Source organism: Salvelinus namaycush, chromosome 15, assembly GCF_016432855.1.
Source record: "Salvelinus namaycush isolate Seneca chromosome 15, SaNama_1.0, whole genome shotgun sequence".
NCBI lineage: Eukaryota > Metazoa > Chordata > Actinopteri > Salmoniformes > Salmonidae > Salvelinus > Salvelinus namaycush.
In genome coordinates, this window is record NC_052321.1 from 24,774,734 (window position 1) to 24,797,381 (window position 22,648).

Here is a 22,648-nt window from a genome sequence, read left to right on the forward strand (position 1 = left end):
GGAAGAGTCTAAACCGTGAATGCGGCTAGAGAGCTGGGCAACTGCGGAAGGAGGCGAGGAAACGGCCCACGGCAGCCAGTATACCCCTTCCCGCCGCTATCCGTGCGGCAATCTATGGACAATGTGAGCCACCGGGAATGCCACTGCAACGTTAATCCTATTCACATCTAAATCGGACTTTAAACAGACTCAACCATGGCCACAGATAGTAAGTATCCCAATAGAGAAAATGAACAAATTTGTTTGTTTTTTTATAGCAGAGGAAAGGCAAGAGATAGGCTAGTACAATTATTTAATTTCACAATCTGCTGTTGCAGATGCTATGCGGTTGAGATTGAAGCTATCTTTTTTTTTGGTGCGTCTGGCTACAACGTTTCCATTTTACACTGCTTGATACAGCGATACAATATATAATTGTGTTGGCTGCGTCGGCTGACATAATAGGCTATAATTCCGCTATTTCAGCTACGACTTGAACACGCATGTTGTGCTCTGCAATTGTATGTTGGCATATGTTGAGAATTCCCCTTTGCCATATTTCCTGTGACGACCTGCCATTGCAGTCATTATTATTGACTTTTCTGAGGGCTATTTGTGTTAAATTATGACACAAATGATTAGAACTCGATTCAGTGTTGAAATAAAGGATAGGCCTGCGCCCAGATCAGTACTTGCATTTTATGTAGGCTATGGCACACAGAAGTTATATGTTTGATATAGCCTGCCATCTCCAATGGAATGGTTAATCTAGGTCAACATTTGACAAGGTACAACATTAGTTTATACAAATCAGGCCATGAATAGGATACCACTTGTGAGGTTGAATAATGGCTGACAGGAGCCTGTATGGACTTCAATGAATGGTAGAATCCCCTAACTGACTCACACACACACACACACACACACACACACACACACACGCTATAAGCTCCTTATTAAATGTGTAAAGTTATCTAACAACTGACCTATCTTTACTATTCTGTCACATTATTTCAATAGCCTGTTGTACCAAAGCTGAATGGCCCTGCATTGTCGTGATGAAGTAACAGAGAACCTGTTGGAGTAACTCACCAGCAGTTGGACTCACCCTCACTTGCCAAACATAGACATTTAGAAAGACATAGTAATTTCTAGTTGCCAGCATGGACATTCATGAGGGGTGTGCCTGCTTTTTCATTCATAGTATATTCATTAAGAATGCCTAATCGTGTTTATATAAACTCATGGAAAGGTGTGGGTGGAGTCGAGACACCCTTTAAGGTAAATATGCGGATTTACTGTGAGACTAGAAAGTCTGTACATGCATCCATACTTTTAGATCCCTTTTCTGGGTCATATCCCTAGAGGTGGCCACTCTCTCCAATGGACATTCTATCCCTGAACAACTGGTTTGGAACCATATCTCACCAAACTGCAAAACAAAGCCTGGGAAAACCTAGACATACTGTATTGTATACTAACTCAGTCGTAACCATCCTCCTTTCTCAGTTCCCACAATGGAGAGACTGAAGTGATGCTCTCTGATCTCTTATCTCTGTATGTTTCAGAGCTTTGTGTTGTGCAGGAGCTCCTCTGAGCTGGAGAATATGGTTGAATAAGTACAGAGCACTCTGTTGTGTCTGCTGCTGCTGCTAATGGTGGCCTAGTTACAGGGCCATGCGTAATTCATACATTTCTCTCCATGTTGGGCAGACAGGGCTGGCCTGGAACTGACAGTGTGTGTGCATGTGTGTGTGCATGTGTTATTCATGTACAGGATTTCCTGTTTACTGTAGTCTGTAAACTCTGTTCAGAATATAGCATATTCATCTATATAGTTTCATGAAAAGTCAGATGTTCACAGACACGGCTTGTTTAATTATTTTGGTAATCATCAAAAAAAAATTGGGCCAACACTTTTTTATCTTAGATGTGTTTGAACCTTACACCAGTGGAAAGGCAGTCTAGACTTTTTGAACGATGTCATCACCTCGCTCCATGTTATTGCATCTGAGAGCATTATTCAGGAAGGGTGTTTGGCCTAGCCCAGTTGGACAGGAAGAACATTAGGAGAGATTGAGGGAGCTAGTTCTTGTAGAGTCAGACAGAACACAGGGAGGGAGAAGGAAGTAGGTTGAGAACAGAACAAAGGTTACGTATGTAACCACAGTTATGTGAGCTACATAATTAGTTCACTCCAATATGGTATACTCCCTCGCGGCAGTATACATTCTGAGTAAGGATTTCAGATTAGTCCAGTGTATCGTGTAGTGCTGAGGCTGTGGCTGACCCCCTTAAACAGCTTCCGCCACTCTACTTCCACCTTGTCCTTTTTCGAGGCGCAGTAGATCACAGACAAAGAGGATTGAAGTGATCCAATAGCTCACATAACCATGGTTACATACGTAACCTTTGTTATGTAGCACTATCTTGGATCACTCCATTATGGTATCACAATACCAGATGAATCGGTGAACTAGGTAAGGGCCAGGCAGAGAGCAAAGTCCTGTAGGACTGAGCTCAGGGCAGACATAGTCGCGGTGTTCCTCCGTCCCGACTCAGGGAAGCGGAGGCAGCATCCAGCAAAGCCGTCCTGACCTCATTGGCGGGGGCAATATTGACTCGATAGTACCTCTTGGCCGTCATCATGGCATGCCTATATTGCGGCTAGATACACTCTCAATGTGGATGCCGCATCGAGCTGTGACTGTGAAAACCGTAAAACCGTTTGCACATATGACTCTCTCACCAGGTACAGAATATGCCCCGCCACATTTGATATGATGCGTTGGTGGAAGAAGCCATGGCGCTCCGCAAAGTGTTCACCACATTGTCCTGAAGGCCTAGACTGGTCCACTAACGCCTCTCAGAGGCCAAGCCCGAAGCTGGAAACGGTGCGAGTCCGTATGCTACAGTGTCCCCCCAGCCTGAAAGAGCAGGTCGGGCCTTAGGGGCAGCTGTCATGGAGTCCATGAGAGGAGGGACAACAGGAGGCTGAATCATGGTGGTCTCGGCCAGCATGAAGCTATCAAGAGCAGCTGGTGGCCCATCAAGATGACCCTGTCTAGTGTATGGGAAATGGTGGGAACACGTAAAGCGTCGTTGCCGGCCAATCGTGAGCTAGGGCATCCAGACCCAGAGGGCCTATAGGGTCTGACATCGAGAAAGAGCTGGGGAAATCAGTGTTCTCCTGAGCTGCAAACAGGTTCACCTGTGCTCTCACGAACCTGTACCAAAGCAGTAGCACCACCTGAGGGTGTAGACTCTAGTCCCCCTCCGACAGGCCGAGAGAGCATGTCCGCTGCATTGTTCAGGACCCAGGGGATACTGTATGTTCTGCTTGCAGCGATGCCAAGCGGGTTTGGGCCCATGGCAAGAGCTCCCAAGCCATTGAACCAGGAAATGCTGTCCTACCAGGTAGGGCTGGAACTGTTGGAGAGCTAGGCGAACCAACCTGAGCTCCAGCACATTGAGGCACCATGGGGGCTCCAGCGGCCGCTGGCTGCCATGCCACTGAACACGGCTCCCCAACACATCAGAGAGGCGTCAGCGCACACCAGCTCTCTGCGGTGGACTCTGATCAGGCCCACCCCCTTTTACAGGAAGGAGCAGGATAGCCACTCAAACATGCACTCATCACCAGCAGTTGACGGTGTCTATGTTGTTTTGGGTAACGGCCGTGGGAGTTGAACCATTGCTGGAGTGGCCTGATGGAACCAACAGGGTAGCCACCAACAGTAGGCCGAGTAACTGTTGGCACTCTAACACCGACATGGCTCATCCGAGCCAGAAAAGGTTGAGGTAGGATAGGATTTTGTTACTCTCACCTTTGGGAGATGTGTCCTCATGAGAGTCGAGTCTATGGACATCCCGAGGAAGATCACCTTCTGTGGGACTTAAGGGAAAGTGTGTTTATTACTGTGCTTAGTCCTGCAATGGTCACCTCTTGTTAAGCTAGCTACTTTGAAAACTTGTTCACCGTGGAACACACAAAAGTCTAGGCAAGATGGCTGCACCCTGTGAGAGATGAAAACGTGGTGCGCCGCGAAACCTAGCTTACATAGTTTCTTGATCTTGCGGGGTAGGCGTGGTCCCTGAACCCCAATACTAAAACCGTGAGGGTTCCGGTGTACGGACAAGTCAAACAGACAACTAAGACAAACTCTCAGCGCCGCTATACTGGTCGACCAAACCGAGTATCGACTAGGTTTGTACGCTGTCACAAAAAATAAAAACAAAGACAAAACCCAAACAAGATGGCACAAGCCAAACCGGGTGGGGGGACAGCAGACCATCTAGATGGAGAGGCTAGCTAGCTAGCTGCTCCAAGCTATTGAATAGCTGCGGGTATACTTCTGCGCTAATACATGCTAACGTAGAGCTCTTACCAAGCAAATCCTCTCTGGAATGAACCAAGAAAAGGAAGAGCTGGAAGTAGTGTGGCGGCAGCTATTTAAGGGGGTCAGCAGTAGCATCAACACTAACCGGTACACAACTCCAATATGAAATCCTATCTTGCCACGCGGAAGGATACCATATTGGAGTGATGCAATATAGTGCTACATAACTGAACTGAGACTGGGGGCAGGAGTGCTAGATTTAACTCTAACTGGAAGCTCAGTGTGAGACATGAAGGGTGAGAGAGGACCTAGAGACTCACAGTTCCCGTCTACAGGGACAGAACCTGCTCTACTCCACTCAGCCAGGACCTTTGAGCTGCTTTCATTTCATCAGTATATCCTCAGTCTAGTTTGTGTCGGCTGATAGGGAGATGTATGAACATGATATCGGCTGATTAGGGAAAAAAATCTTGATTGATTGATTTTCAAATGTTTGAAGATGAGAGAACTTGACATTTACACTTTCTTTGGACCTCTATACCGTTTGTATCAGAGGAAACAGCAGATATTTTTCTTACATTGATAGTAATGTAACAAAATGAAAGGTTCCCGTTGTAGAAGGTTAATTTCCGCAGACCTCTGGGAGTCATTTGATAAATTGGTTGTTCTGTTGAATGCCATGACTAAATTGTCCAACAGATGGCGCTATCCTCTTTAGTCTCATGGGTTTAGGACCTTCTCTTTCTAAATCATCAAAGACAGAGCAGTTTGGGGAAGACAGATATTTCCTCAATTTGAATTCACGTAGATTGTGACCTCATTCCAGTGTGTGGCTCTGTGTAACTTTGTATTGTATTGTCTTTCAAGATGTTGCATATGCTACATGAAATTGCTCAGTCTGCAGAATATTCATGCACAACCTCATGGAACCAGCAGAGGGCATCTGCACATCAACATTGTGACAGTGCTCTTGATATTGGTTATTGAAACAAGACTGAAGACCTTGATCATTCATGTGAATGTTCAGTCTTACTTATTTCCCTGCGTCAAGATTATTCTATGTTGACGTTAGTATTACCTTCTTCTCATATGCATGGCTAGACAGAATAACACAGCACATACAATACAGTAGCTATAGCCCACATGTTCATGACTGTTATCAATCACAACCCCCTGACTATTGTTGTGCTTCCTGGTTCCCACTCTCTCTGGGCCTTGCCCTTTGTCTCTGATCCCTACTAACACACTAACCTCATCACTGAAGAGCTCTTGTCCTCCTGACCAATCATGGCAAGACTGACTGGCAGTGCCATGGTAACATGGGTCCTTTCTCTGTGTGTGGGCAAAGACACTCATCACATTATCCTCAACAGAGCCATTGGGCTGTTTCCAAGGAAACCAACTACTGCTGTGATGCTCAGGTGTTTCTGAGCTGTGAGATAGGCGTTGTGGTCATAGGGTTTGAACTAAGGAGAAAACATAGTGGATATGGGTTGGGTTCTTCAACCCCCTGCCCAGAAACTGAATCTCTCTCTCCCAGGCACAGTGTGTACCACAAACACATGTTGGTGTCCTCACCTCAACATCAATGTGCCAATCTACATAGTCAGCAGTACATTTTATAATAAAGATCAGGCTTGGAGACTGGACACACACACACAGTCCTGTACCTTGGCACAACTACAGCTGCTACCCCAAACAATAGGACCACTCACACAATCAAACAGCCAATAGACAGCATACAGTACCAGTGTTTGTTCACTGCCCTGCCCCTCTCTCTATTACACACCTGTCTTCTCCAAGTCTCACTCTCCTGAAACAAGTTCATTAGCAGAGAATACATCCATATCTTCAAGACTTTTCCTTTGTAGCGAGACGATCTGATTCTACTGTAGTCGTCTAGTTGAGTGATGTTGCTTTGGCTCATTCTGTTCATTCTGCTGGAGGGCTGTGAACTAGCTGGGTATGTGAGATTTATTTTGATGTGAGTGGGGAGATGCGTTTGAATGTTAATGCCTGTCTGTGCATGATCCTGTTTGATTATTCAGTAAGAGCATGCCTGCTGGAGTGTCAATGTGGTTCTGCGTGAATATTAAAACATTAGCTTGATTATTATGCTGCCCACCCAGCGTTGAAATGAAACCAGAGAGAGGAGAGAACACTTTGAAGTCAGGGTTAGATTCAACGGATGACTAAAAGCATGGTAAAATTGCACCTCAACTACATGATGATGAGATCAGTCCATAGAGCTTCTTATTAGTGTGAGAATGATCACAGTGGTGTTTAGATTACCTTATAGTGGAGTTGAACAAAGGAACTTCACACTGTCTTTCAGTCTGGTGTAAAGTCAAACAGGGATAATTAGGTTTCCTCTCTGCTTGGCTCGGCACTACTCTAGGTATCATTCATCTCCCTGCTGTTTCAAATGCAGCTTTTGAATTGGTATTGGTTTGTTTTCCTAGTCCAGACTCAGATGATATTGTCAGTAGTGTTGGCTCTGATTGTGTGTGTGTGTGTGTGTGTGTGTGTGTGTGTGTGTGTGTGTGTGTGTGTGTGTGTGTGTGTGTGTGTGGTAGAGGCAGATTGCCCTGCTGAGGGCTCTGTGGGAGGAGCAGGTGTCGCCCCAACCCCCTGACCCTGGTCCATTTCCTGTCCATCTGTATGGGGACACAGGGGGCTCTCAGAGAGACATAGTTGAGCCTTTGTGTGCAGCAGAGAAGGAAACCCCAGTTATCTTGTTTTGGGTCTCACCACAAATCTCCTCTGGTTGTTGTATGTGGATGTGTAACAGACCACAGTGAGAGACCTTGGGGAAATAGCAGATCCAGAGGCTCAGTGCGAGAAGAGTAGTACAACAGAACAGAGAATGACGAGAGGCATCATGGAATAATGGAGAAATGAAATAGATGAAGGAATTGTATTACATGCTTCAGCGTCTCGTACACACACTCCCCCACGCACACCTACAGTAATCCTCCCAGTAGTGTTGACTTCATATCATCTGTAGAGGGTGTTTCTCCAGGGCATAGAGTCATGGCAAAGCTCTACTTCTCCTTTTATGGATTCCATTGCACTTTGGAGGTTGTCATGGAAACCACAAAGAAAGACATGGCTCTCTCTTGTACTGTACTTGTATTCATTGGTTGGAGGAGTCATTGAGAGTGGAGTGGAGTACTCTATTTTTCTGTCTTTCTCTTAGGGGCCATTTACATCAGTAAAATATGTTCACTGAGATCTACCTATCTTCAACATCCGATGTGCAACTTTTCTGTTCACACTAGCCTTGGATGTCGTGTGGCCAAAGCCACATTCCTGCTTCATGTGTGACTTAGAAGGAGGTTGTGTGGGAAAAATCTCTTAACGAGAGATTTGAATCTAGGTCTGTCTCTTTACACTTCACAGGTATCTCTCCTGGACTTGGTTTTGTGTTGTCAAAGTAGTGTAGTGTAAAGAGGCTGTTAGTACACAAGTCCTCCTCATGGCCTTCACAAGACAGCTCACTAAACATGCCCATAGAAGGACAGGATTCTGAAGTTGAGCTCAGGCAGAGGGGGATATTTAACTACTCCTTCTATTTGACTATTTATTAGAGTGGTTTCAAAATAGTTGTGTAATACATGGCAAGTTACGTAACACTTACAACCCTGAATCAGAATCAGAATGTTCAATATGCAATGCTAAATCCCAAGAAAGTTTCATAAGCTTATGTATTGCAGACAAATGTATTATTATTTGAAACATGTACAAATGTATGTATATTTGCGCTAAAATTCAATAGGCAGATACCACAACCAGAATATGTAACTTCTGCCCTGTTAGCTTAATTAAACTGAAACTCTTACTAAAGTGTTGCCCATTCTGTCTGTGTGTGTATCCTGTGTGTATGACTGTGTGTGTGTGTGTGTGTGTGTGTGTGTGTGTGTGTGTGTGTGTGTGTTCAGGCTGTCTGTTTATGTGGTCTGATCAGTGTGTCTTTGTGTGTCCTCTCTCCTTCACAGTCACCCCAGAGGCCATCGGCTTCCTGTCTGCGGTGGGTGTCTTTGTGGTGTTTCTGGCCGTCCTCTTCCTCTTCATCAATAAGAAGCTGTGTTTCTCCCGCGTTGGGGGTCTGCCCTGTCTGGAGCAGCATGGCCGCGGGAAACGCTCACGCAGCAGGCCCGGAGTCCGCCAGGGGCTGGGTGAGTGGACTGGCATGGTGCCTGACTAGGGCCTAGGGGTTATGAGCCTGGGGCAGGGGAATACGGGAGGCAGAGGGGTGGGGTCTGTCTGCTCTCTGGGTCCTGAGGTAGGGTTTCTGGTATTGGGTGACCAGTTGGAGGGGTGGGCCCTGGGATGGAGACTGGAGGTGAGAGACTGTCAGTGGGGAGGGAGCGGGCCTAATGCAGGGAGACAGGTAGGAGGCCAGAGAGTGGCTGGCTGGGGAAAATATGTTATATTCATGTAATTCACTCTCTTTCTTTCTTCTCACAAATTGTAGAAATGCTGTCACTTTATCTTGAAACATACGGTAGTAGAACAATGGTACCCTTTAATGCTAATCATTCAGTCAGGGAGGAGGCTGTGCTTTGTTCTTCATTAGTCAAACACTGCAAACATTTCCCATAATCCCCAGGTAAACGTTAGGCTCTCTGTGGTTGGAGAGGGCGGTGTTCTTGGCTCCGGTATTTCCTGGTCGTTCAGTCCCTTGAGCAAACATCTCCTGCTTGGATAGGCAGAGTTTCGGCTGATACTGTACTCAAGTCAGCCGTTGCAGTCATGTCACTCTGAAGTAACAGTCGTTTACAGCGCGCTGCTACGAGATGAAGCGAGATGATCCTGTATCGGAGATCCTTTCTTTGAAAGGATGGTTCGTCCAGGTATCGGAGTCTTTGTCTGCGGCCCTCCTACCCTCGGGCCAGGGACCGGGCCAGACTAGGGAGTCTCAGGGAGTGTCTGCTGACCCAGCACCCTCACCAGGAGAGACCCAGGAGGTGTCTGATCCCTCAGAGCTCCAGAAGGACTTAGGGTCCCAGACCTCCAGGGCTGTTGTGTCCTCCATGGACCCCCAGCAGAGGCTACAGGCCCTCCAGGCTCAGCTGGCTCTACGGGGCATGAGTAGGCCTAGCAGCTCCTGTTCTGGGGCTTCCCCATCTGCAGAGTGTCTGTCTATCATACCCGAGGAGAGTGAGGTGGTGGGGAGCAGGGTGAGCTGGGCAGCCTCATGGCACTCCAGTAAGGCTGGCACAGCAGGTAAAGCGTTTATCTTTCATCACACTGGGTGGGTCAATATCAGAAGTAGATTCAGTCTGTTATGCTGTGACATACTGTGATGTCACACATCACCTTGAAGATTGTGAATAGAGAGACTCTTATGTGAATCCTCATTGTACTGTACTGATGTGTGTTTTACAGGAAGGATGGTTAGAATATGTGTGTAAGTGCGTGGGTGACAGATACACAGACCTCTGAGGGATGCACACACACACACACCAACACACTGTTGAGTGAGAGTTGTATGGATCTCTGCTATACTGTAGGCACTTGAGAGTGGCCTACTTTTAGACGTGGGCTCTGAGAGTGGCCGTCTAAATGAGCTCTCCAACATGTGCTACGGCTGTCACATGGAGACTGAGAGGACTGACAAATACTCTCAAGGTCATTCACTTCAGGAGTGGCCCTCCACCATATTAATTTGCATACCTTGATGGATGTGCTTGTGCAGCTCTCTGTGCCTGCACCTACAGGTCTTCTCAGCATTGTGGAGATGAACCTTCTCACTTTATTTTCTCTCCCATCTTTTAGTGCGGTCAAATGAGCATGAATCAAATATGTTTTTTAAAATGGAAACCTGCTTTGAGGGTTCTTCTGTGCACTCACTAGGCTTTAGTGAAGTGATGAGAGCTCTGCAAGAATAACTATTAGGATGTGGTAAAGGTCCTGGGCACAGGAATAATAAGCCTTGGAGTGATTGATGTAATGGTGGAGTACTGAGGTTGGAGTGGCAGGGAGCTGCGGTCAGTATGTTCCAGTAGTGATGACTTTGTGATAGGGTGAATATTTTCCCGGTATTTTACAAACGTTCCATCCAGAGAATAAATCACTTTTCTCCCTGGTAACCCGGTATTTCCCGCCAAAACCGGAAGTGTCATTCAAAAGCATTATAATGCATTTGATTTGATAAGAGCTTTGATCAGCATGAAAATTCAAACCTGATGCTACCTGAGTCTGTTGAGCCATAATTAAATACATTTTATGAGTACTACATTAAATACATTTTATGAGCCCAAGCCCAAAAAAGCCCAAATTATTGTGCCATTATCCAATACATAATATGATATAGGCTACTGCACATTACGCATGACAGAAAAATATAAAAGCCGATAGTATCATGACACTAGGCGAGACCCAAATGCAGACACATGAGGCAGATGGTTGGAGTTTAAGACGTTTAATAAATCCACAGGGAATAGGCAAGAGAACGGTCGTGGACAGGCAAAAGGTCATAACCAGATCAGAGTCCAGGAGGTACAGAGTGGCAGGCAGGCTCGAGGTCAGGGCAGGCAGAATGGTCATGCAGGCGGGTACAGAGTCCAGAACAGGCAAGGGTCAAAACCGGGACGACTAGAAAAAGGAGAAAAGGCAAAGCAGGAAAACGGGAAAAAACACTCGTAGGCTTGGACATACAAGACGAACTGGCACAGAGAGACAGGAAACACAGGGATAAATACACTGAAAGCCGTCAAACAAGCGACACCTGGAGGTGGTGGAGACAATAACGAGGACAGGTGAAACAGATCAGGGTGTGACAGATAGATGTAGCTAGCTATATGCTCTCTTGGGTAAATAAATGAAACTAGCTCCAGTAGGCTAGTCTTTTTTAGTGTGAACTGTATTACTGTATTGTATTATACTTTATTATATGGACTGGATTTAGGCCTACTTACATCGTTCAAACCATGATAAAGCAGAAGAGAACATGTGATTCGGGTGCAGCACTTGCGGCCTACAAAGCTACAAGTGTAGGCTAGCTAATTAGATTTTACATTTGAAATATAATAGGGCCTATTTGTATAATTAGTGGTAGGCTGACTCATATGTACCTTTTATAATATTTCCCCTAATGTTGTTATATATAGCCTACTCTCTCTTTCTCTCTATTGTTTCTTCATTCGTTCCTCGCTTACAACAGTTAAATGAAAAAAGTTTGTCCTCATCTTCATCATTTTAATGACATGCTTAATATAATATATAGTACTAGAATTAGATGCAGACGGCTTTCACTTCTCTTCACGAAGATTGAATGGTTATGTGTCTGAATAAATGAATGCATTAGCCTACCGCCATCACGCGTTCGCTCTTCTTTCAAACTACCCGTGAGTTCTATTGGCTGCTGTATTTAACATTCAGCAAACAAGAGCTTGCATCCCTCTTAGAATAATCTATTGGTATAAGAAATGCAAATAAATAATGTCCAGCAAGCTATTCTAGTCTAGCTTTTCCTGCATGGGACTCCAAGAGCTAAGAAGCATTTTTTAAAGAGAGGCCAGAGGAGCACAGGTGTTTGTGTATTGCGCAAGAGACAGAGACTATAAATTATACGCTTGTTATGCATAACCCATCATTAGTTAGCTAAATATTAGGCTAAAACTGCATTGAATTTATTACCTGGAAGAGGTAGGCTAGGAAATCTATATATAGAGGGCTATATATATCAATCTAGAACAGGATTATCTATTTTGGATGCAATTTGAATAGAGTTGATGGAGAGAGAGAATGGCTGCGAGAGAGTGCTCGCGTGTACACTGATTTAAAGCAACGATATTCGAGTGATAGGCTATTTTAAAACTCTGCAGCGGCAATAAAAAAATGTAAAAAATCTTTACAATAAAAAAACAAAAGGTGACTCCCGAAAGCCAGATGGAGATGGTGTCACGCCCTGGCCTTAGTATTCTTTGTTTTCTTTATTATTTTAGTTAGGTCAGGGTGTGACATGGGGAATGTATGTGTTTTTGGATTGTCTAGGGGTTTGTATGTTAAATGGGTCAGTGTCTTGTCTAGGTGTTTGTATGTCTATGGCTGCCTAGATTGGTTCTCAATTAGAGGCAGCTGTGGTTCATTGTCTCTGATTGAGAGCCATATTTAAGGCAGCCATAGGCATTGGGTTTTGTGGGTAATTGTCTATGTAGAACGTTTGTAGCTTTTGTATTGCACTTACGTTTGTAGCTTCACGGTCGTTTGTTGTTTTGTTTCGTTTTGTTATAAGTGTTCATTTCGTGTTTCACTCGTCTCAAATAAAAGAGATGTATTTTTCACACGCTGCGCCTTGGTCCACTCATTATCCTCAAGACGATCGTGACAGAATTACCCAACAAACCGGGACCAAGCAGCGTGTTAAGCAGCAGCAGGAGCAGCGCATAAAGGATTCTTGGACTTGGGAGGAGATACTGGAAGGTAAGGGACCTTGGGCTCAACCGGGAGAATATCGCCTCCCTCGTGAAGAGCTGGAGGCAGCTAAAGCCGAGAGGAGGCGATATGAGGAGGCAGCACGGAAGCAAGGCTGGAAGCCCGAGAGTCAAACCCAAAAATTTCTTGGGGGGGGGGGGGGGGGGGGGGGCTACAAGGGAGTGTGGCGAAGTCAGGTAGGAGACCTGCGCCAACTCCCCGAGCTTACCGTGGAGCGCGAAAGTACGGGCAGACACCGTGTTATGCGGTAGAGTGCACGGTGTCTCCTGTACGCGTGCATAGCCCGGTGCGGGTTATTCCACCTCCCCGCACTGGCAGGGCTAGATTGAGTATTGAGCCGGATGTCATGAAGCCGGCCCAACGCATCTGGCCTCCAGTGCGTCTCCTCGGGCCGGCATACATGGCACCAGCCTTACGCATGGTGTCCCCGGTTCGCCTACACAGCCCAGTGCGGGTTATTCCACCTCCCCGCACTGGTCGGGCTACGGGGAGCATACAACCAGGTAAGGTTGGGCAGGCTCAGTGCTCAAGGGAGCCAGTACGCCTGCACGGCCCGGTATTTCCGGCGCCACCTCCCCGCCCCAGCCCAGTACCACCAGTGCCTACACCACGCACCAGGCTTCCAGTGTGTCTCCAGAGCCCTGTTCCTCCTCCACGCACTCGCCCTATGGTGCGTGTCTCCAGCCCGGTACCACCAGTTCCGGCACCACGCACCAAGCCTCCTGTACGTCTCCAGAGTCCTGTGCGTCCTGTTGCTGCTCCCCGCACTAGCCCTGAGATGCGTGTCCCCAGCCCGGTACCACCAGTGCCGGCACCACGCACTAGGCCTAATGTGCGTCTCCAGGGTCCAGTATGCCCTGTTCCTTCTCCCCGCACTAGCCCTGAGAGGCGTGTCCCCAGCCCGGTACCACCAGTTCCGGCACCACGCACTAGGCCTAATGTGCGTCTCCAGGGTCTAGTATGCCCTGTTCCTTCTCCCCGCACTAGCCTTCAGGTGCGTGTCCCCAGCCCAGTACCTCCAGTTCCGGTACCACGCACCAAGCCTCCTGTGCGTCTCCGGAGCCCTGTACGCACTGTTCCTTCTCCCCGCACTCGCCCTGAGGTGTGTGCCCTCAGCCCGGTACCACCAGTTCCGGTACCACGCACCAGGCCTATAATGCGCCTCGAGAATTCAGTGTGCCCTGTTCCTTCTCCCCGCACTCGCCCTGAGGTGCGTGCCCTCAGTCCGGTACCACCAGTCCCGGCACCACGCACCAGGCCTACTGTGCGCCTCAGCAGGTCAGAGTCGGCCGTCTGCCCAACGCCGCCTGCACTGCTCGTCTGCCCAGTGCCGTCTGAGCTGCCTGCCTGCCCAGCGCCGTCTGAGCCATCCGTCTGCCCAGCGCCATCTGAGCAGCCAGAGTCGCCAGCCAGCCATGAGCAGCCAGAGTCGCCAGCCAGCCATGAGCAGCCAGAGTCGCCAGCCAGCCATGAGCAGCCAGAGTCGCCAGCCAGCCATGAGCAGCCAGAGTCGCCAGCCAGCCATGAGCAGCCAGAGTCGCCAGCCAGCCATGAGCAGCCAGAGTCGCCAGTCAGCCAGGATCTACCAGAGACACCAAAGCTGGTATTGACAATGGTGGAGTGGGGGTCACGTCCCGCACCCGAGCCGCCGCCATAGGAAGGCCCACCCCGGACCCTCCCCTTCTGTGTTAGGTTTTGCGGCCGGAGTCCGCACCTTGGGGGGGGGGGGGGGGGGGGGGGGGGTACTGTCACGCCCTGGCCTTAGTATTCTTTGTTTTCTTTATTATTTTAGTTAGGTCAGGGTGTGACATGGGGAATGTATGTGTTTTTGGATTGTCTAGGGGTTTGTATGTTAAATGGGTCAGTGTCTTGTCTAGGTGTTTGTATGTCTATGGCTGCCTAGATTGGTTCTCAATTAGAGGCAGCTGTGGTTCATTGTCTCTGATTGAGAGCCATATTTAAGGCAGCCATAGGCATTGGGTTTTGTGGGTAATTGTCTATGTAGAACGTTTGTAGCTTTTGTATTGCACTTACGTTTGTAGCTTCGTTTTGTTATAAGTGTTCGTTTCGTGTTTCACTCATCTCAAATAAAAGAGATGTATTTTTCACACCCTGCGCCTTGGTCCACTCATTATCCTCAAGACGATCGTGACAGATGGGTAAATTAGATGCACATTCGGTCTTCATATTACTGCAACATAGGCTACGCTGCAGCAAGTATAGGCCTACCTGTCACAAGAAAAAAAGTTACCATGATGAGATGGATGATGTAGACCTGTCTGTGGTTTTGGGCGGTATATCACGGTAACCGGTTTCCGCCATTCAACCCTCCTGTGTGATTATAAGGGTTAGATGGCTCTCGGTACTGCAGCCCTGGCGACGCATTGAACACGAGGTGGGCAGGGCCACAGTAAATCAATCAGCGGCCTCTCGCCCACTCACTAGAGCCATCCTGGGTTACCATGGTGATGGATGGTTCAGGTAAAGAGGGTGGTGTACTGGGTGACCTACACTGACGAGGGAGACGGGGCCAGAGACATGTGATACATCTCCATTACAGCCTCAATCAATATGTCAACAGACACTTACATAACCAAGTTACTCACTGTCTTTCTGGCCATCACTGGTGGAACTAATGGTGTTCAGATTAAATGCTTTGTTGAGAGGGAGAGAGAGGGTGGAGAGGGAGAGAGGGGGGAGAGGGAGGGAGAGAGAGAGAAAGAGCGAGAGTGTATGAAAGGATAACAGGTGACAGCTAATTTGTTTTGTAATGCTATGGGGATGTACAGCTGGCACTTCTCTCCTGCTCTCCTTGTTCTGGTTTCATAGCATGGTAGATCACTGGTTGACACTAAAGTCCCAGTGATCCAACACTCACCTGCCAGGGACAATCTAATTTGGATATGCGGGTCATGCTTGTGATCGTTTTATTAAATGTTCTTTGAATTAATTCCTGTGTTTGTCTTGCCCTCAGCAGTAGTTTTAATAAGCACACATATTGATGTGATCATATTCACATTGTTATTATTGATGTGTTTCTCTATCCTCCTCTCCTCTCCTACTATAATCCTACTATAATCATTAGGTTCTATAGTAGCTCTCCTGCCTGCACCTTCTCTCCTTCTCTTTGTGAACTCTGTATTCCGTGTTTGTGTGATCTCTGGTCCATCCAGTGAACAGTTACGGGGATGGTGAGGATCAGTCCAGCTCATCGGATAGCGAGGACGAGATAGTGAAGCAGTTTGAGATCTCAGTGTCTCGCTCTCAGAGCTTCCGCTCTACAGGGACCACCGAGGTTGTAGCCCAGGCTGCACCGGGAAAACGCCACAAGTTCACCCGCCTACTCTCTGACCAGGAGGAGGGCAGCACAGAGCCCTCAGACTGCGAAGGTACACATACACACGCACGCACACATACATAACGCACACAGAGACACACATTCTGACACAGTACAGAGTACAGATTAATTGGAGGATCTTAATTGGATCACCCTGTTGCAGGAGAGCTTTCTTGCAACGCAGGACATTTGAAACTTGTAGTGTATTTGAGGTTTAGAAAGGCTTCTGAAGTTTGTCATTTCCACATTTCAGACTTGATTTTCTCTTACGGAAATGTATCAAGCCCTACAAAAATGTCCATTAATTATATAATCCACATAATAATTCACATTTCCTGTAGCTGCAGAATTATCTTCCTGCTGTAGCAAACTGGCTCAAAATTAGATCCTACATCTGTACACACACTCAAAACATGTCCTCTAATCTGATCCAATGGGATGTAAATGAATCAACCCACTGCTCCAGAGCCCAAAAATAACATTTCATCAGACTGCTGTCTGTAAAGATCTCAGGCTGAGCTTGATTGGCCCACTCTGTGAGGGATCAACACAGAGATGGTGAGAGAGCGCTCTGGGTCTTTAGATTAATTAGTGACTTGTTTGGACTCAAGTCAGGCTATAAGAATGATCAGTGTAAGTGGTGACAGCAGACCCAGGCATTATACAGATGTCATGGCCCTGGAAGATAAGGGGGGATTTACCCACCCAACCCCCTCTTCCACCACTAGTTACTGGTACATAAAGAATACAGTTAAAGTCTAAGTGTTCATCAAGCCCCTGTTAGATCATTGGAGGCCCCTGGCATTATGAATTCCCTGACTATGCCTAATATTTTTTCATTGAATTCAATTATTTTATTGAACAAAGAATCCATTTGTTTGTATGACTGACATCCTTTCATGGGGGTTCACAATGCCTCAGTGATTCACAATAACTACCTGTGACTCACAATAACTACCTTTGACTCATAATAACTACCTGTGACTCACAATTACTACCTGTGACTCATAATAACTACCACATTTCCTTCCTCCAGCGAGCATGTGACTGGTGGTGTTATGATATAACTAGTGGTCTGATCGACCCTGGAAACACACAACACACACTGATGAGTCACACTGTGCCCTGTTGCCATGGTGATCACTCTCTGTAGTCGTTGATATAACTGTCGGTCTGCCCTTAATGATACGGAATTGGAAGTAATTGCCATTGATCAGCTCATGGTGCAGCCCCATACCAGCCACACTAATTGAAGGAACAGGTTTCTGAAAAGTTATGCAATTTCTGTTCAAATAGGAGGCTTTATATTGCTTATGTTTATAAAATGCATTCAATTACTATGTTATACACACAGGGCTGGCTTGTATTTCATATCCCAAGGATGTTTCATGACAATGTTTAATTGCAGAAGTCTGTTCTGTCAGATATGTTTATTAAGGGAAGCCTGTTCCATTTCAGACTGCATACCATACAAAATATCTCAGTGTGAGTGTGTGCTGTATGTTTCCATGTGATATTGTGTCTTTATGAAGCCCTGCTGTGATCGTCCCCAGACGTGGACGGAGACGTGAGCAGGCTGAGTTACCAGAACCCCCTGTCGTACGGGGATGAGAAGCTGGGCTCCCTGGGGTCCCAGGAAATGGCTGAGGGTCTGGACGGCCCACCACGGGAGGGCTCGCTGGACACAGGGGGCAGCCCGGCCCCCAACATGAGTCACCAGGCCACCGAGGGGAGCCTTGAGATGGAGACAGCCGTGGACAACCAGGGTGACGACAACAACGACCCTACAGACAGCTCCTCCACATGGAGCCCAGAGGTACTGCAGCCAACGAGCTCTCGCTGTCACCTTGGGCCTGGTGAACCAAGGTTTCCTGATCAGGGTTTTTTCTCAAGGGAAATGTTGGTTGGCAATAAGAGGCAGCTATGTCCATCATGCCACACTGATGAGGAACCTGACAAGGAGAAGATGTTTTGTATTTGTCCTACAGTTTTTTCTTGTCAGATGAATTTTGGGCATACCAAGAAAAGGCTGACATGAGGCCCAGGGGCACATTGGACACAGTACATAACTCCTTCCTTATGCCTCATAAATATTGATGAAATGTGGCACAACCTGTTGCTGTAAAGCGTTACTGAGTATTGCTAATGCTTGCATAAGCGTTGTGTTTGTGTGCTACTGTGCTAAAGCACTAATGTGTCATGTTTGATTTAGGCGCCCAGTTGGAGTGAGGTGAGAGCGAGTGGGCAAGTGATGCTGGCTAGCACTGCAGGCTTCCATTTCACTGTCTGCCCAGGCCCAGACGTGCTTTTGCGACAGCTTGTGTGTGTGTGGTGTGTGTGTGTGTGGTGTGTGTGGTGTGTGTGTGTGTGTGTGTGGTGTGTGTGTGTGTGTGTGTGTGTGTGTGTGTGTGGTGTGTGTGTGTGTGTGAGAGAGAAATGGGGAGCAATCTGTGCATGAGTATCCCACTAACTTTGTTTCACCTTTTATCCAACTCACTTTGTCAAATAGAACCTGGTATGTGGATGGTAGCTAATAGATACCTTCGACATGTATTGAAAGAGATATACAGTATATATATATATATATATATATATATGGATGTGAATGGAACAACACATACAGATATACGTGAAGGAAAGCAAATTGTTAGCATCATTGTATATTGTTTGTTTTGGATCATTTGAGTCGTGGCTAACCTTGAGCGTCAGGTTGTCGTGTCAGTAAATGAAGGGAGTGTTGGGGAGGGATATAGCTTGAAGAAGCTCATGTCGCCTGATCTGTGCAGTATATTGTAGCCGCCACTACGATTATCTTAGCTCTGGTTGCCGTGCCAACACAAACACTCCGCCTGCTCTGTCAACATGGTGACCCAATCGATGCTGTGTTTACTGACCGCATGAGCGCTGCTTGGCTGGCGTCAATTTTCTCTTCAACACCATCCTCTATCTTTGCCTGATACACACACAGCAAAATACAGTATTTGATTAGAATTATGACATTGATGACTATTTCATATGTTGGCTTCTCGCAAGGAGCATATATCAGCAACTGTCTGTGTTTTCTGCTTCCCCTCCTCTCAGCAGGAGCATCTTCCTGTAGAGGAGGTCCTCCCTTGCCCCCCCAGCTCCACCTCACGCCCCCCTATCACCAAATGTGGTGACCTCGAGGTCACCCTGGACTACAAGGCCGCCTCTCAGAAGCTGTTTGTTACCGTTGTGACCGCGCGGGACATCCCAGACAAAGGGCGCAGTGGGATGGACTCGTGGCAGGTGCACGTGGTCCTGCTCCCGGCAAAGAAGCAGCGTCATAAGACCTCCGTCCAGAAGGGGTCCGTGCCCGAATTCAACGAGACCTTCCGCTTTTCACACCTGGAGCCTTCAGAGCTGGGTACCTCTGCCCTGCGCTTCCGGCTCTACGCCCTGGGGGGCCGGATGTCCCGCGAGCGCATGATGGGGGAGAAGGTGGTCCGCCTTGAGGGGCTGAGCCCAGAGGGGGGAGATATGGACACCACGCTGGTGCTGGAGCCCCGCAGCAACATGAAGGTGAGAGAATAGACACCTAACATCACCCAAAGACACAACAAAACACTGCTAACATGTTACTGTATACGATGTAAACTTATACTGTATGTGTGTATCTTTCTCCTGTGCTCCAGAGTGTTGACTCTCAGGTCAGTCTAGCTGGGGTGTCCCAGAGTGACAGTGCGTCCTCCACCCAGTCTCTAACCCACGGGGGCGTCCCTGAGCTGCTGGTGGGCCTGTCCTACAACGCCACCACCGGACGCCTCTCTGTGGAGCTCATCAAGGGAAGCCACTTCCGCAACCTGGCCATTAACAGGCCGCCCGGTGAGCAAACACCCTCACACACACCCATGTTTACCATCATACATACAGACTATCAGATTGTAAGGGCAGTTCCAATTCGCCACTTGATGCATGAGTGATGTTTCTGATGCCCTAAACAGAAGAGACTGGTGGTAGGAGCTATAGGAGGACGGGCTCATTGTAATGGCTGGAATGGAATTCATGGAATGGAGTCAAACATGGTTTCCATATACCATTCCATTTACTCCATTCCAGCCATGACAAGGAGCCCGTCCTCCTATAGCTCCCCCCACCAGCCTCCTCTGCTGCTAATTATTTTATTTTATTTGGACTAAATTATGTAATGTCCAGACTTAGATATATTGTTGGGTGATGTAATGAATAAAAGAGTATGATGACACATTATACTTGATGATTCACCTTGATGGTTTGTGGTTCAGTAATCTGTGTTAAAGGCAATCTTGTGAATAGCGGTAAAATAATCTCCTGTTCACCCATGCATGACCACTACCTGGTTACCGGTGACCTTATACACCTGACCCACCACATGACCCATAACCTCAGTGAGACTGCTCTCTAGTGGTGAGAAATGACAGTCCAAAACAGACAAAACTATACAAACATACACCAGAGGAGGCTGCTGAGGGGAGGAAGGCTCATAATAATGGCTGGAACATAGCGAATGGAATGGCATCAAACCATTTGTTTGCGGTATTTGATACCATTCCACTCATACCGCTCCAGCCATTACCACAAGCCCGTCCTCCCAAATTAAGGTACCACCAACCTCCTGTGACATACACCCTATCAAAATGGCCCTTAAACAGAATGCACCCCCATGCAATCATGACTTAGTCAATCATACTTTTTTTGTTTATCCCTCTTGACTTCATTACCTCTATCTTTGCCTTTCTCCTTTCTTTCTGTCTCCCTCAGACACCTATGGGAAGCTGACTCTGCTCAACTCAGTGGGCCAGGAGATCTCCAGGTGTAAGACATCAGTGCGGCGGGGGCAGCCCAACCCCGTCTACAAGGAGACCTTTGTGTTCCAGGTTGCCCTGTTCCAGCTGTGTGACGTCACCCTCATGGTGTCCATCTACAACCGCCGCAGCATGAAGCGTAAGGAGATGGTAGGCTGGCTCGCCCTGGGCCAGAACAGCAGCGGGGAGGAGGAGCAGCTGCACTGGCTGGACATGAAGGAGTGTAAAGGCCAGCAGGTTTGTCGCTGGCACGTCCTCCTGGAAGCCTAGAAGCCAGGATGGAGAGGATGGGAAGCAATCCCCAACACTTACCCAGTCACTTAGGGCCCAATTCCGACTTATTATGCCTTTCTTACTCACCGCTTTCCTACGCACTTCTCAGTAGTTGGTATTCAGACTTACCTTGTGAAGGTGGGAACAGGGATTTGCAGGTGTGGTTCCCTTGCACGTTTTCATTCAATAGGGTTTTCTGTACATTTATCTTAAACCATCCTTTTAAATACGGTGTACCTTTAAGTTTGAATTTTGTCGACAGACTCACTAGAATATATAGTGAGAACGGTTCAGAATATTAGGGATCAATGAAAGAAAGCCATCTAAATATGCACCATCTAAATATATGCATATTCGTCTCTGTTTCAGCACCAATTGGTAGATTTAAAAATACTCTGATCTTGTAGATTATTTAGGGCTAGGAAAGTATTTATGAATCATAAAAAACAGGTTTGGAGAGCCTTTATGCACGAAAGAAAGAAAACGGTGGTTTGATTCATTCTTAAAATTGTTAACCCGTGGTAATGTTGGAAGATTAGTGTACATAGAATTATAATAGGGAGAATAGTGTACAATAGTAGGCTATACCCATGTTTATTGCCTGCACTAACCATGGAACTGTGTGATGACACGGCCAGGTATTGCGCCATGCGACTTACGGCTTGGTCTGCGCCCTGCTCCGTAATGATTTAATTAGCCTACATATATATTTTTATATTATCAACTGTTACTAATGATCCTCAGCAACAACCACATGGCCGTGGCAGCGTTTACAGAGGAAGCAGGTGAAGGTAAACGAAACAATGTAATTAAATGGAATGATAATGTAGGCTATACCAATTGAGGGAACTAACAGTAAATTGGCAGGAGAATGTGTGTTGTTGTTATTAGGCCTACTGACAGTCAATGCTGATAGTGTCTAATATTTAACATGATAGAAATAGGAGACAGAGAAAGTTGAGGTAGCCCATAATTAAGACATTCGAGAGTGCCCATCCCTGCAAGTTAAAAGGCAGTACAATTTAAATTCTGCATAATGGCACAGCATTTCATAAACTTTACAGTGGGAAAGTTGATATGTTGATATGCTTCAGTTTGCTGCCATATGACTGGTTTCACATTTTTCCCCCAGCGATTATAAGGTAAAATAGAGCTAAAACAAGTGTAGTTTATATTTACAATTTCCTTATCCAAACAGTTTGCTCATATACCTAGCTCTTATCAATAGCTCTTATCAAGTTGTAAATTAAAGTACATGGAAAATGGTGTTATTTCTTTTGGAAAAAATGAAGTAGCTTTTTTCACTTGGAACCAGCAGGTTCGCTAGACCTCATTCATAGTTTCCTTGCGCGCAAAGTTGATTAAATTATTATAGGGAATTAAGTCAAGGTCAGAATATCGCGTATCAGTAGACACACCTCAGCCACGCCTTAATTTAGTCAATCTCCACCCTGAACGAATAGCAGGTGAAT

At 46.8% G+C, this 22,648-nt stretch overlaps 1 protein-coding gene across 2 annotated transcripts; it reads left to right on the top strand.

Annotated features, from left to right (window-relative positions):
• The first annotated feature begins 195 nt into the window (after window positions 1-195).
• Window positions 196-21,173, top strand: syt16 (synaptotagmin XVI). Of its 2 annotated transcripts, XM_039008971.1 has the most exons (7): window positions 196-208; window positions 8,318-8,497; window positions 15,935-16,150; window positions 17,652-17,914; window positions 19,180-19,641; window positions 19,755-19,944; window positions 20,860-21,173. In XM_039008971.1, exons 1-7 carry the CDS (start codon window positions 196-198, stop codon window positions 21,171-21,173), a joined length of 1,638 nt encoding a protein of 545 aa, XP_038864899.1. The 2 variants fall into 2 exon arrangements, with proteins under 2 accessions (XP_038864899.1, XP_038864900.1); XM_039008972.1 differs by lacking the exon at window positions 15,935-16,150.
• Window positions 21,174-22,648: the final 1,475 nt, after the last annotated feature.